Source organism: Magnolia sinica, chromosome 19, assembly GCF_029962835.1.
Source record: "Magnolia sinica isolate HGM2019 chromosome 19, MsV1, whole genome shotgun sequence".
NCBI classification, from domain to species: domain Eukaryota; kingdom Viridiplantae; phylum Streptophyta; class Magnoliopsida; order Magnoliales; family Magnoliaceae; genus Magnolia; species Magnolia sinica.
In genome coordinates this window covers 16,675,775-16,690,480 of record NC_080591.1, presented here as the reverse complement: position 1 = coordinate 16,690,480, position 14,706 = coordinate 16,675,775, and the positions used below count along the sequence as shown (strand labels likewise).

General features: G+C 37.6%; 1 protein-coding gene across 3 annotated transcripts; it reads left to right on the top strand.

The window, feature by feature from the left end:
* The first annotated feature begins 6,243 nt into the window (after positions 1–6,243).
* LOC131235054 (pentatricopeptide repeat-containing protein At4g21065-like) lies at positions 6,244–9,962 on the top strand. Of its 3 annotated transcripts, none has more exons than XM_058232151.1 (2): positions 6,244–6,541; positions 7,038–9,962. In XM_058232151.1, the coding sequence occupies exons 1-2, from the start codon at positions 6,440–6,442 to the stop codon at positions 9,789–9,791; spliced, it is 2,856 nt and encodes a 951-aa protein (XP_058088134.1). In that variant the 5' UTR covers positions 6,244–6,439; the 3' UTR covers positions 9,792–9,962. The 3 variants fall into 3 exon arrangements, with proteins under 3 accessions (XP_058088134.1, XP_058088135.1, XP_058088136.1); XM_058232152.1 differs by having other exon boundaries at positions 6,245–6,541; positions 7,215–9,962; XM_058232153.1 differs by having other exon boundaries at positions 6,246–6,541; positions 6,748–9,962.
* The last annotated feature ends 4,744 nt before the right edge of the window (positions 9,963–14,706 follow it).

Genomic DNA, 14,706 nt, shown 5'->3' with positions numbered 1-14,706 from the left:
CATCATTGGCCTTGGCCCGCCCTGACCTAGACAAAAGGCCTAGATTTCAAGCCTGAGCCTGGCCCTCGGGCCAAGTCTAGGGCGATTAGGGCCTAGCCTACCTACCCATCCCATTGCTACCCCCCTAGTGTATTATACCTTGCCCTGTTGGGCCATAAAATTCATTTCTGCAGATCAAAAAATAATGTGGCAATTTTCATTGTTAAATGTGTTCAAAAGCAGTGATTATTTTTCAATCTTTATTGCTCTATGAATTCTACTGTATAGGACACAATTGATGTTTCAATGATATTTTATTTACTCATTTTGTAAATACATTGTAGGTATAAACATCTATATCTAGTCATTCCTCTACTCATTCGGACTCCCTTGGCTTTTGTAAATATGAGGAATTGTACGTGGGGAAGTCCAACAGATGTTCAACTTCAATGCAATACCCAACTTTACACTTTCTTAATGCAGTTTCTTCTCTATAAGGTCACTATCAATCTGCTATACTAAAGTTACATTAAGTCGTAGCAATAGTTAACTAGAGGTTGTGGGACCGAAAGTGTCCAAATCTGTCCAACGACTTTCCTATCTAATTTGGTTTGACTGAATTTTAAATTCAGTGCAACCGAATACTAACCATTATAGATCTGTTGGAGCCATTTTCTTATAAATCTAACAACCGGATCTTTGTGCAGATGACGGATTTTGGCATTTTAGAGATCCTAGTGCATGTCAAGCTCTACCAAACCTCTTACGCTCTATCCCAATGAGATCCATGCTTTCTTCTTAGTGGGTCTTTACTTCAATGAGCATTTCAAGCTCCTCTACAAGAAGACCATGATCTTAAGCCATTTTTAGAGTTTAGACACCATCTTTCTTGAAAAATTCAAATGTCTATCAACCTTCAGAGTGTTCGTAAAGTAAAATCATGTAGGCTTAACAACTTCCCATTAGTTGTAGAAGATTCTACCTAATCTCTCATCACATTAATCACCACATCGGAGCATCATATGTAAGGTGTTTGATCTTGGAGTTGAAGCCTTAGCAAAGCATCGACATTATGATTGGGGAAGTAAAGAGGAGCTTATTGAAGCATGGGAGAGCATCGATCAAGCAATCCAAAAAGACGTTGTAAAAGAAACTCAATCTGACAAGTAAGTTATCATGAGTAAGAGTCTTTATACACTCATTCATTGTGTAGGATTGAGTATAAGAGTTTGAATTGCCAAACTCGAATAGGTTCTTGTGTAGGGCCTAAATGTAGGTTCTTGTATAGGACATTGACTCTTGTATATAGCCTAAATCAAAGTTATTGTGTAGACAACTAAACATGGGTGCGTACGTGTTAGTCTTCGAAGGAGCCTCAGGCGGAAATAAATGTAGGTCCTTGGATTATGACCAATGTCGTTGGTTAGCCGATAGAAAATCAACTAAAGGCTCTTGCAGGAGCATACGCTAGGGTCTTTGTGTAGGGTTGTAAAGATTAGAGGTGAATTTGATTTAAAACCCCCGATAGTGAAATTCGGTACACTCAAGGGTTGAGTGCGTCCGCCGAGAGTGGAATAGGAAAACTGAACCACTATACATGCTTGTGTTTGGAATTGTATTTGAGCACTTGTTTAATTATTCCTATGTGATTGAATGTTTAATTATATGTATGTATGATTAGATGAATTTTAGGAGTTGATAGGTAGCACATCCCACACACACATGTAAACCATCATGTTTATAGACTAGTTTTTTGATTGCCACATCTTTTGTAGTCTATATGATTGGACCCTCTATTGGCTTAGAAGCCTTAGAGTTAATTGTCCTAGTTTAATTTGCATATTAGTTTAAGTAGATAAATTGGATTTAATTGGCTAAAATTTTATTTGGTTTTAATCACTCATCCCCATTCTGGGACATAGCCATCATTCCTTAGTTCTGCCAAGCTTCTGCACGTAGTCGTGGTATCACATTTCACGTAATTTCATTTCGTATCAAAGTGAATTACTCTTGAAAGGCTTAACCGTCCAGAGTTATATCCAAATGAGCATTAAAATGATATTTTTCTATGAAGGAAAAGCTAAGGTTACCTAAGAATGTGAACATATTTGTAAATATAGGATAAGTAAGCCTTTTGGGGACAATAGAGGATTTGAACTTGATAGTCATATCTTTGCCTCTACCCCTCTGTTAATCCAAAGGGACTCATCTACTTCAAGAAGTAGCTCGAGGGCCTCTCTTGTGTGCTATACTTGTGAAGATATCAAACACTTTAAATTTGAATGTGCAAGCTTTAAAAGGGCCTAATCCACCTCAGTCCCAAACCAAATTAGAGAATTCTTCGTGACTAAGAAAATGACACACTAATGGAGAAAAAGAGAGAGTTTTCAACAATTCCTAAAAAGACCGATCGGATGAAGGTGTTGCTAACTCTAATTGTCCAGCTTAACGAAAATGTCAAGTCAATACTAATAAAGGGAAATTATAATCAGGGTATGACTAATATAAATAAATCAAAGACCAAACATAAATATCCAACCAGGAAATCACCTAAGGGAGATGCATTTAGGAATATCATTCCCCCTCCCAAATGTAGTTCAGGTCCTAAGAAATTCACACCCAAGTGGGTTGTGAAGAGGAATATGTGATTTTGAAAAGGTCTATTTAGATTGAATTGTTAAATCAGAGGATCAATCCCCACCTTTGGGTTGATTAGTTAAATAAGAGGATTTCAGCCTTATTTATGAGCTTGATTGTAAATTAGAGGATTTCAGCTTCATATTTGTGCTCTATAGTTAAATCAGAGAATTTCAGCCTCTGTAGTGAGCATATAGGAAAACATGAGGATCCTGGCCTCATATTGTGCTTAATTGGTAAATCTGATGATTAAGCCTCATTTAGTTTGATAGATTAAGCTTTAGAGTTGCTGAATTTCAATATCACAAGTTTTTAGTACAGACTATCATTGGTCATTCTCATTTTAATTGGTATATCTTTTGAATGACCATAATTAGTATGCTCCATGTTTTTAATAATCATATGCACCCTTTAACCCCTGTTAGTGTATGCCTTATAATTGGTAATTCTATGACATATGGAGTTGTTTCATATTATATTTTTATTGGTACATTTATTGGAACTAACTCTTTGTCAAATACTGATAAAAATAAAAGAAAGATTAAGTCTCACTAAAACAATGAATTATGTGTTGTAGGGTTTATTTGTTATTTGAGGGATTGATGAAGATAGGGAGAGCACCATATGTGTTACATGTCTTGTTTGTATCGAGTTGTAAATTGTTTGTAATTTTACGTGTAATATTCTATGTTGTTTTGGTATGTCATTGGTATGGATCATGACATTGTCTAGGTTAGGTTTCTATCATATAATTGACAAAGGAAAATTATTGTTAGTGTATTGATTTATTCACCCTATTTGTCAATCACGTGAGTCCTTATGTTATCTGGTCGATTGAACCCTTGAAAGCTGAAGACTGAAAACACAAGTGAAGGCGGAGCATTAATGAATAAAGAACAGGTAAACATGGTGCCTCAGTGACCCTAACCCTTGACCGAAAACAACCTAAACCTCTAAATGATCTTAAACCTTATAGGTAAACCCTTTATTGATCATCCCTTAGGCCGTATGAGCCTAAATTGATCATCCTTAGATTGGCTTTAGAAGTCTCGTGTTGCTGGAAAACTGCACAATTTCAGTAACCTTCAGTCTCACCGAACCCACCTTCAGTCTAACAAAAAACGGCTAAAACAAGACAACATGCTAACGTAGAATTTCGGATAATTCGGCTACACCCGAGTGCCACTTTTGGTCTCACCGAAGACCACCCTTGGTGGGACTGAAAGTGCCAAAATTTGTCCAACGACTTTCTTGTCTAATTTAGTTCGACCAAACTTCAAATTCATTGTGACTGAACATACTTCGGTGTGACCAAACCTCCATTTGGTGCGATCAAAGACTAACTGTTATAGATTAGTTGGAGCCATTTTCTTATAAATCTAGCAATCGGATCTTTGTGCAGATGATGAATTTTGGCATTTTAGAGACTTTAGTACTTCCCGAGCTCTACCAAACCTCTTAGGCACTATTCTAATGAAATCCATGTTCTCTTTTTAGTGATTATTTACTCTAATGAGCATTCCAAGCTCATCTACAAGAAGACTACGATCTTAAGCCATCTTTAGAGTTTAGACACCATATTTCTTAAAAAATCTAAGTGTCTATCAACCTCTAGAGTGTCCATTAAATAGAATCTCTTAGGCTTTACAACTTTCTATTAGTTGTAGGAGATTTTACCCAACCTACCATCACCTTGGTCAACGCATCAGAGTATCACATACAAGGTGTTTGATCTTAGAGCTGAAGCATTGACAAAACATCAACATCATGATCAAGGAAGAAAGGGAGAGGTGATTAAAGCATGGGAGAGCATCGATTAAGCAACCCAAGAAGACGCTGTAAAATAGGCTCAATCTGACAAGTAACTTATTATGAGTAAGAGTCGATATATACTCATTCATTGTGTAAGATTGAGTGTAAAAATTTGAATTGTCAAACTCAACTAGATTCTTATGTAGGACATTGTCTTTTATGTAGGGCTTAAATCAAAGTCCTTGTATAGGCCACCTGACATGGGTGCGTATGTGTTAGTCTCCGAAGGAGCCTCTGGCAGGAGTAAACGTAGGGACCAATGTTGTTGGTTAGTTGATAGAAAACTAATTAAGTGTACGGTAGGGTCCTTGTGTAGGGCTGTAAAGGTCAGAGGTGAAACGGATTTAAAACTTCTGATAGTAAAATCTGGTATACTCAAGAGTTGAGTGCGTCTGCCAGGAATGAAGTAGGAAAACCGAACTACTATACATGCTTGTGTTTGTGATTATATTTGAATACTTATTTAATTATGCTTATATGATTGAATGTTTAATTATATGTATGCATGATTAAATGAATGCTAGGAGTTGATGGGCAACATATCCCACACACACATGTACAATATTATATTTATAGAATAGTTGCTTAATTACCACATCTTTTATAGTATATGTGATTGGATCCTCTACTGACTTGGAAGCCTTAGAGTTAAGTGCTTTACTTAGTTTAATTTGCATATTAATTTAAGTAGGCAATTTAATTTAATTGGCTAAAATTTTATTTGGTCCTAATTACTCTCCTCCCTCCAATTCTAGGACAACCATCACTCCTTAGCTCTGCCAAGCTTTTGCACATAGTCGTGGTGTCTCATCCAATACAATTTCACAAGTATGTTGCGAATGAAGAAGAGATGCCAAATTTTTATAGAGGTGATTAACATAAATCCAATTCCCTTCAATACTAATGTGGCTTGATTTTATGTTTTTTAAGGTCCTTCAGGTAATAAGTGGACTTTTTGGGATTGACGGTCATCGGTTGGTCACCTCCAAGCGGTCACAAATAATCTTTCGGTGCTATTTATTTTCATTTGCGATACTTTTCTCTCAGTGCAATTTATTTTCATTTGTAATAATTCTTTAGGCCGATTAGGTGCCCATTTTGAAATTTTGCTACGATTATACGGGGTACATGTGATTCTGATAGGGTGTCTACAAAAACTAAAAACGAAGGAGATCCAAATCTCAAGTGGACCAGTCAATAGGAAACAATGCTGGTTGAATGCCCATCATTAAAAACCTCCTAAGCCCCACCTTAATGTTTATTTACCATCCAATATGTTAATAAGTTCACACAGACCTGAGAGAAGGGGAAAACCAAATATCAGCTTGATCCGAAACTTTTATAGCCCAGAAGAAGTTTTCAATGGCCAACCACCACTGTTCCTGGCTTGAAAAACCCCTTTCTTCCCAATATCGTCGTACAAATGCTCCCCTTTTTCATACATGGTTATAAAACACTCTATACTATACTTATGTTGCAGCTGACTCTTATAGTGGATAGTTGACATCAAAGCGCTTCTTATGAGGGTGAAAACATGGCCACATAATCTAAACCGTCCAATGGTGGATCATCCAGGCATCTAATCTAAATGTACAAAATGGTGAATCAAAGCCGTTCAAACACCATGGAAACCTCTTTTATTTTTATTTAGGGGTAAACTGAAAACCTCTCATCTTTACAAAGATAAGGACAAAAGTTTTATTATTTATATTATTAATAGTAATATTTAATGGTCAATTGTTTCCTGTAACAGTCAAGACTCTAATAAAAATTATACATAAGGTGTTTTTCGCTCTCTATAAAAATAGAGAGGATTCACTTCGCAATACTAAAATGATAGTGGGTTATTTGGCATATAGCAAAAAGAGAGGCTGCTAATTGTAGAAAACTCTCCCGACTATTACATCCATATCCACGGCTGTTCGATCTTTCTATTACAAAAATCCTCTCTCTATTCTTTTGAAACTCTGACAGGCCAACGTTCTTCCGGGGAGGAAAAGCTCCTGAAGCCATGGCTACTCCACCTTTGGCAATATCTACTCCTCAATTCCACTGCTTCAAGCAAACATCTTCTTTTTCTTCTGCTTCTTCGAACAATCGACACCTTCCCAAGGTATTTCTTCCTTTCTCCACAGTAATTATTATACTACGGGCGTCCTGCGTTTTTCTGCCTTATATGCCTTTTTTGGATTCTGATAAGTAGAACCCATATTTTCCTAATCGAGCCCGTGATTGGTTGCGCTTCACCATTTATATGGAATCTGCCCCCAAAAATCTCCTTGATAGCCCAATCTTAATGTTTCTGTTTTTGGCGTACAGATGGACGACCGAGAGGCGAAATACAACAACGGTCCACTTTCAACTAGATATATAACAGAATATTCTGATCTTGGTGATTGTTGGGGTTTGGTCTATACATGGTGGGATTCAACAGAGCAATGGTCTGGATCACTGAATAATCATCGGCAACAGTAGTTATAATTGAAAAGCTGCAGATGCATCATATATTCCACTTCTTTCCATTCTTCAAGCACAGCTTGAAATTTCCATTTTTTTAAATTTTAATTTAATTTAATCTAATTTTATTGATCTAAATCATCTATTGGCAGGGAACCCATTTCCCGATTCTGATTGAAAAAACAAAATCTGACTATAATCTTTCCACACATGGGCACTGGCTTGATGTAGAAAAAGCTATGCTAACATTAGATTCATCATTGAAAGATGGAGATAAGCTCGATCCTGCACTTTATAACTCTGTCATTTCTCTATGTATATCCAAAAAGTCGCTGCAAGATGGGGCCCGGCTTCGTGCTCACATGGCCAACGTTGGCCACAAGCCCGATGTCTTCTTGGAAAACCAGTTCCTTAATCTGTATGTGAAATGTGGTGAGATAGACACTGCACGTGCGCAGTTCGACAGAATGCATCAGAGGAATACTGTGTCTTGGAACATCATGATTGCAAGTTACTGCTTAAACGGGCACTTTCTTGAAGCTCTGTGTCTCTTCAAAATGATGCTCGATGCAGGCCTGCTTCCAGACCAGTCGACGTACTTGAGTGCTTTACGGGCTTCTGTTGGGTTGGGGAATATGAAACATGGTGAACAAATTCATGCCCATGTAATAAAAATGGGTTTTTGGTATTGCATTCAAGTCGGGAATGCTTTAATTAATACATATGCAAAATTGGGCAACTTGGAAGATGCTGAAACTGTGTACGGAAACATGATCGAGTGGGATGAGGTCTCTTGGAATTCTATCATCTCTGCAAATGCTCAAAATGGATGCAGCTATCGAGCTTTGTTTTTGTTTGTGGAGATGCAAAAGGAAGGTTTGATACCCGATGAATTTTCCTTTGGAAGTGTGCTGGGATTGAGAGATGCAGCAATAGTTGAACAGCTCCATACTCAGATTACCAAAAGTGGGTTCGGGGCCCATGTGTTTGTTGGGAGTGCTCTTCTTGATGCCTATGCAAAATGCGGAAATCTCAGAGTTGCAAACTTGGTTTTCAATAAGATTCCTGCCCGGAATATAGTGACGTGGAACACCATGATAGCCGCATGTGTGGAAAACGACCGGGTGGATGAAGGTCTGAAGCTTTTTCTGCAAATGGAGGAGGTGGGGATTTGTCCAGATGAGTATACTATATCCATCTTGCTCAAGGCAATGGTGGTTCAATCGATGATGGAGGGTAAGCAGCTTCATGCGCTAACAGTTAAAACTGGGCTCCACACTGATGCCTCGGTTGGAAACACCCTCATCACCATGTATTCCAAACATCGAGAAGTTGGTGACTCTCAGCAGGCTTTCAAAGACATTTCCAGGCCAGATCTCATATCTTGGAATGCAATGATTCAATCATACGTTGAGAATGATAGATCTCAAGAGGCCCTGATTTTCTTCCTGGAAATGAGAAACCTAGGAATCAAGCCTGATGAATTCAGCTTTGTTAGCATCTTAGCTGCTTGTACATCGCTAGCACAGCTCACAACTGGTAAAGAAGTTCATGGTAATTTGATCAAGACAGGTCTGTTACCGGATGCTTTTTTGGGAAGTGCCCTTATTGATATGTATGCAAAATCCGGGGCTATATCAGATGCTAAACATGTATTTGATGAAATCGAGCATAAAGATTTGATCACGTGGAACTCCATGATTGTGGGGTCTGCTCAGAATGGGAACGGGGATGAGGCTCTGAAGCTCCTCTGTTTGATGCGGGAAGATGAATTAGAACTGGATAATTTCACCTTTGCTGGCATTCTTGCTGGGTGTGCCGACATAACAGCAGTACAGCAAGGCCGGCAGCTCCATGCACTGATTCTGAAATCGAGGATAACCACAGATACCGCTGTGGCCAATGCCCTGATAACAATGTATGCTAGAGTCGGAAGCATAAAGGAAGCAAAAGAAGTTTTTTCCAAGCTCACGTCTAAGAACATAGTCTCTTGGAGTGCGATGATCGGAGGTTATGCACAGAACGGCTGTGCCAGGGAGGCTCTTGAACTCTTTGATCATATGGAAAGATTAGATGTGAAGCCAAATGGCATAACATTTGTTGCTTTATTGACAGCTTGCAGCCACGCAGGGCTGACAGACCAAGCCAAGATGTTTTTCCATGCGATGGAGAAGAAGTATGGGATTATACCTGGTTTCGAGCATTATGCATGCATGGTTGATATCTTAGGCCGGGCCGGGAGGTTGGATGAAGCAGAACAATTTATATACAGAATACCAAATGGGCCAAATCCATTGGTGTGGCGAATGTTGCTGAGTGCCTGCAGGACACATGGTGATCTTGATAGAGGGAAGAGGTCAATGGAAAAGATACTGGCTCTAGAGCCTGGTGATTCTGCGGCATATGTATTGCTTTCTAACATCTATGCGTCGCAAGGGAAATGGGAGGGTGTTGTTGAGGTTAGGAAACTGATGAGAGCGACTGGGGTAAGAAAAGAACCTGGGAAGAGTTGGATTGAAATTCGGAATAGAGTACATGAATTTGTGGCGGGCGACTATTCGCATCCGCAAGCAGATGAGATATACTCAAAACTGAACCAGTTAATGGTAGAGATGAAGCTTGAGGGATACATGCCAGATATTGATTCTGTTCTCCATGATGTAAGGGAGGAAATGAAGGAGAACTTGATTTGTTACCACAGTGAAAGGTTGGCTATTGCATTGGGACTCATCAACTCAGCGCCTGGCATTACCCTCAAAGTGTTCAAGAATCTGCGGATTTGTGGAGATTGCCATAAGGCCGTGAAACTGATATCTAAGATTGTTGGCCGGGAAATTATAGTTAGAGATTCCACCCGATTTCATCATTTCAAAGATGGTATGTGCTCTTGTTCAGATTACTGGTGAGGCCCTATAACAAAATCCTTGTTTGCATTTGTGGCATAGGATTTTGGGAGCATTTGTGCCCGCTCTGTATTCTTTTGTATTACATTGTATTTAGACATGCTTAGGAGGCTCTATTGATTCTTTGGGAGGGTTTAATCCCAAGTAAGAAGAATAAGGTGTTTTCAATGTCCCCATCTATTATATTCTCTTGACAATGATGATCACTTTCAATTTATCAAGTGAAATTTCACTTGGTTTAGGGTTGGTTTGGCTGTATAAAATTTCTTGAAATATCATCAAAATTTGCACCAAATTGGAATGAAATATCATGAATATTTATGATATTTGATGCAACCAAACTCATCCTACCCTTATTTAATTGAGGCCCACCAAATTTCACAGTATATCATGAAATACCAACTGCACCCTAAATACAATAGAAGAATGTTAACCACACTCTATACAAAGCACCCCAACACAAGATCCACTGGTACACTCATGTATAGATCTATCGACGGGCCGGACCTCAGTTTTTGGCCCAGGCTGGCCACTAGTGGCCCTAGATGTGTATAATTTTTAATGTTCTTGTTGCATGCTTCTAGGTCTGGATGTGATAGAAATCAGAATCATTAGTTGGGCTAAATATAAAAATAAAGTAAGATAATTTAGCTAAACCATCAGCTATCTAAACAATCAACTAGAGCAAGTCCCTACACATCAAATTAATATAGACAAGAGACATTTAAGAGGGTATGCTTTATTAATATTATAAAAGGGGAATTTGTACATGATTATTAAGTAGACAACTCGAACATCAGTGAAGCCTATCACTCATCATACACAAATGTTATTAACAATACAAAGCTGGGATTGCCAATATGCTAATCTCAAACCTCAAGTGGATCCTTACTCTTGCTCAGGTGGTATACTCTTAGGAGTTTCAACACCCGGTCAAGGGTTCGAGTATCCATAGGTGGTGAAATCCCACCAGCGTGAGTGTGTGGGGGTGTGTGTGCGTGTGTAAAAAAAAAAAAAAAAAAAAAAATCTCAAACCTCAAATTTGTGTTTGGTTGCACTATCATATTTCCCAAGAGTTTTGAGTGATTTATGCAAATTGCTAATGTTCCTTTCATCGAGTTTCTCCGGTGGTCATATGGTTTCTAAAATATGGAACCATAAAAATGTTCTTGCTCTACAATCCCCAGTGACTAATGATGCACATAATTATGATAGTACTGAGCTAAGAAGTGCTTTTGTGGATCATTATCATCAAGTAGCTTGAAGTAACAAATTCCATGGTAATATAAGATATATAGTGAGCATACAGTCAATTCCTTGTCAATGCTGACTGTGCAATTCCCTTTGTAGGAGGGCATTGAAGGGAATGATGGATAGATACAACTTTTCTAAGAGGTTAATTAGCTACAAAATATATGGTTGAGGCTTTCCAACAATACAAGGAGTATAAACTGAGTTGGAAACATTTATCAAGATTGATGAGGAAGAAGATAGCAGTGAGGCATTGAATGACCTCCTTTTTTTTCTTTTTCTTTTCTTTCTTTCCTTCTTTCTTTTCTTTTTTTGGACAGATTTAATTAAAAGAAAGAGGGAAATAGGGAGAAACTTCCTAATACAGAGAAGGCCAAAACACCCACAACCTCATTAGCCTTTTCTCCAAAAAGGCGATGTGATGCTCGGAAGCTTTCTTTCATCCTTTTAAAAACTCTTAGCATTGCCTCCCAGCCTTCCTAATACAGAGAGGCTAATGAGGCATCTTATGGCCATCTCTATATTAGGAAGTTTTTCCCTATTTCCCAATGTCCCTCTTTCTTTTAATTAAATCCGTCCTAAAAAAGAAAAGAAAGAAAGGAAAGGTCATTCAATGCCTCACTGCTATCTTCTTCCTCGTCAATGTCGATAAATTCTTCCAACTGAGTTTATTCTTTGTATATTATCTGAATCACCAAACCCCTACATTTTCCATTTAAGAATAGCACGATCCGGATTATGGGTCACTTGTGATCCAGATCGCTATTTGCAGCAACCCAAAATTTTGTTTCGATACTCTCATTGTTGATTAGGTTGAATTGCAAATTTAAACTTACAAAGTAGAGATATACACTTTGATTTATTCAGTAGCATGCACATGATATAATAATACGCATGAATGGTCTATAACAATAACAATCATAATTTCAGATATAAATTGTGATATGAATTATATTTAAAAGTATATTCCATACATTTAGTGTATGTATTGGAACAACCCACATGATCCTACCACTAGCATACTATGTATCGAAGGAAATACGCATACCCTTTCCTGAAACATGTACCAGAGTGAACCGCAGTCCAGTAACCTTGGTCTTGGAGTCACCTTCAACAATTGATTACCACCAAGAATCTTTGAAAAAAGGAAAAGTTCAAACATTCTCTAAGAGTCATGGCCTCTGCTTTCAAGAATTGCCTTGCCCTGCTGGACAGGAAAATGTTTCAAGAGCCTTGTTTTTAGCATCTCTAATCACTTTGCCAATACCACTTTGCCCAGAAACCAATACACAAGCTTTTGAAGTTGAACTTTGACCAGACCATTGGTGCTAACTTCCATTTAGGCAGATCCCCAACAATCACCTCATCACTATTTACCACCAAATCCCAATTGACATACAGGTCAGACCTACCTTGCAACCTCTCAAAACATGGGTGTAATAGTGGCCCACTTGATTATCTTAATTTTGGTTCTCTCTACTACATTGCCAATTGACACTTTAACATCATTAATTATGTGATTGTTCCTTTCTTTCCATCATCATCATCTAAGCCTTATCCCAACTAATCAGGGTTGGCTACATGAATCCTTTTCCGCCGTTCCACTCTATCAAAGGCCATAACTTCAGTTAGGCCATAGGTCTACAAGTCTTTTCTTACCACCTGCACCAATGTCCTTTTGGGTCTTCCCATTGCCATTCTAGAGCGTTCAACTTGTACCAACTCACTCCTAACTGGCGCAGTCATCTCCCTCATACATGACCAAGCAATCTAAGTCTAGTTTTTTCTCACGTATTATGTAGTGCTGCTACTCTCAAATTCCCTCAAATGCATTCATTTCTAATTATATCCTCGTCTTGCCACTCATCCATCTCACCATCCTCATTTCTGTCATACTATGAACATGTTCAGCCCAACATTCTGTCCCATAAAGCATGGCTTGTCTTGAGTCATCCTATAAAAATTTCCTTTCAATTTGAGTGGTGCACAACACTTGTATAAAACACCAGAGGAACATTTCCATTTCTTCCACCCTGATTGAATTTTATGTGAAACATCCTCCTCAATCTCTCCGCGCCCCTTAATAATGGAACATATTTGCCAAAGAGAGAATAGTAGAGAGTATTTGCCACAAGGTCCTCCCTCTCTCTTAGAAAGGGATTCCACCCCAACCTTTCATGACATCGACAATGAAAGTCTATAGTAAATAGACAACAAAATAACATTCAAGACATCTACAAAGTATCGAAATGTAGGATGTCTTTTGACGTAAAATCAGAAAATTATAGTGATCTTTCTATCTCTTTTAGATTCTTGATCCCATATCGAAGACTTCCTAAATCATAACGAGGCAATCAAGACTGCCAAGGACTTAGTCCAGTATCTAGAATATGAGATTTACTCAAAAAGTTGTTGAGTGTGAAAGTAGTGTGGTTTTTGCTGCCAAAAGTTAAAAGAGGAATTCAATCAAAAAAATGTTTAGGAAATCAGGCAGATAGAGTGCTCCTAGTAGTCAATCTAATCTACCCTACCAGTAATCCATTCCTCATTATTTTTGTATATACCCACCTCATTACCAACACAACTACCACGGTATTAACCATATCCATTTAAAAATCGGTCGTATCCAACTAGATATCAACTCATGAAATATCCACAATTGCTATAGTCCCGTGAAATGTATATTTAATTTATCTAACCAAGAAAAGATAATAACAAAGAGCCAGAGGATAGGCTGATGGTTCCTGTTTTGTGAGTGAAAAATAAGATCATTTAGCTAGGACTTGCCTCGAACATAAAATGATAATTTTTCTCCATCTACTAGTGTATTTGTACAGAGGTGTTGATAGTTGACATAACCTTTAATTAATAGATTGTGGATTAAGGGGTAACTAGGCACGTGACAAATGACATATGAGGTTTTGTGTACTTTAGAACTATCTCACTCGAACGTCATAAGTTGTATTTGGAAAACAATGCATCAGATGATGTCATCAGAGTTGGTACTTATCGCCTCTAGTAAAAGGTAATAATTCTCTACTACTTAAAGACTTCTTTTTTTTATCTCGAAATGAAAAAAAAATAAAATAATAATAATATTTGCTAGCTATTTAGTTAAAGATAATTTTAATGTACGATTTTATAAAGAGAGAATTTCACCAAGAAAAAACAATGTAATACTTGCTTGGAGAGAATTTATGGAAGGTTTTTTTAAAGCTAAGTATTGTAAATAGTTTTTCATTATATCAAGCAACTTGTCTTTTGTTGGTGCATCGGATTTTAATGTTGTATCTGAGTCTATTAAGTGGCATAACAAATTGGGACATAAGAAAAGATTAAATGATTAGCTTAGCATGGGATGGATTACTAAAAATATTTGCAAAAATAGATTTGCCCTTTTGCAAATATTGTGTTAGGAAAAGCAACTAGACAACCATTTTGTAAGACAACTGGATTTGAAAAACTTTTTCAAAATTATATGCAGTGATATATGTGAACCTCTGAATATGTGCGTCCGGAATGACTATCAGTATTTTTTAACTTTTGTTGATGACTAGTCGTCATATGGAATAATATATTTAATTTCTAAAAATTCGCAAGTACTCAAACTATTTTCAGAAATACAGGTTAGAAGTATAAAAGCAAGTTATATAAAAGAACAATTAAG

Bases quoted from the DNA above. Each gene is read 5' to 3' on its own strand.
- LOC131235054 (XM_058232151.1), top strand. From the start codon at position 6,440: ATGGCTACTCCACCTTTGGCAATATCTACTCCTCAATTCCACTGCTTC. The intron at 6,542-7,037 runs GTATTTCTTCCT...ATCTATTGGCAG, and splicing joins ACAATCGACACCTTCCCAAG to GGAACCCATTTCCCGATTCT.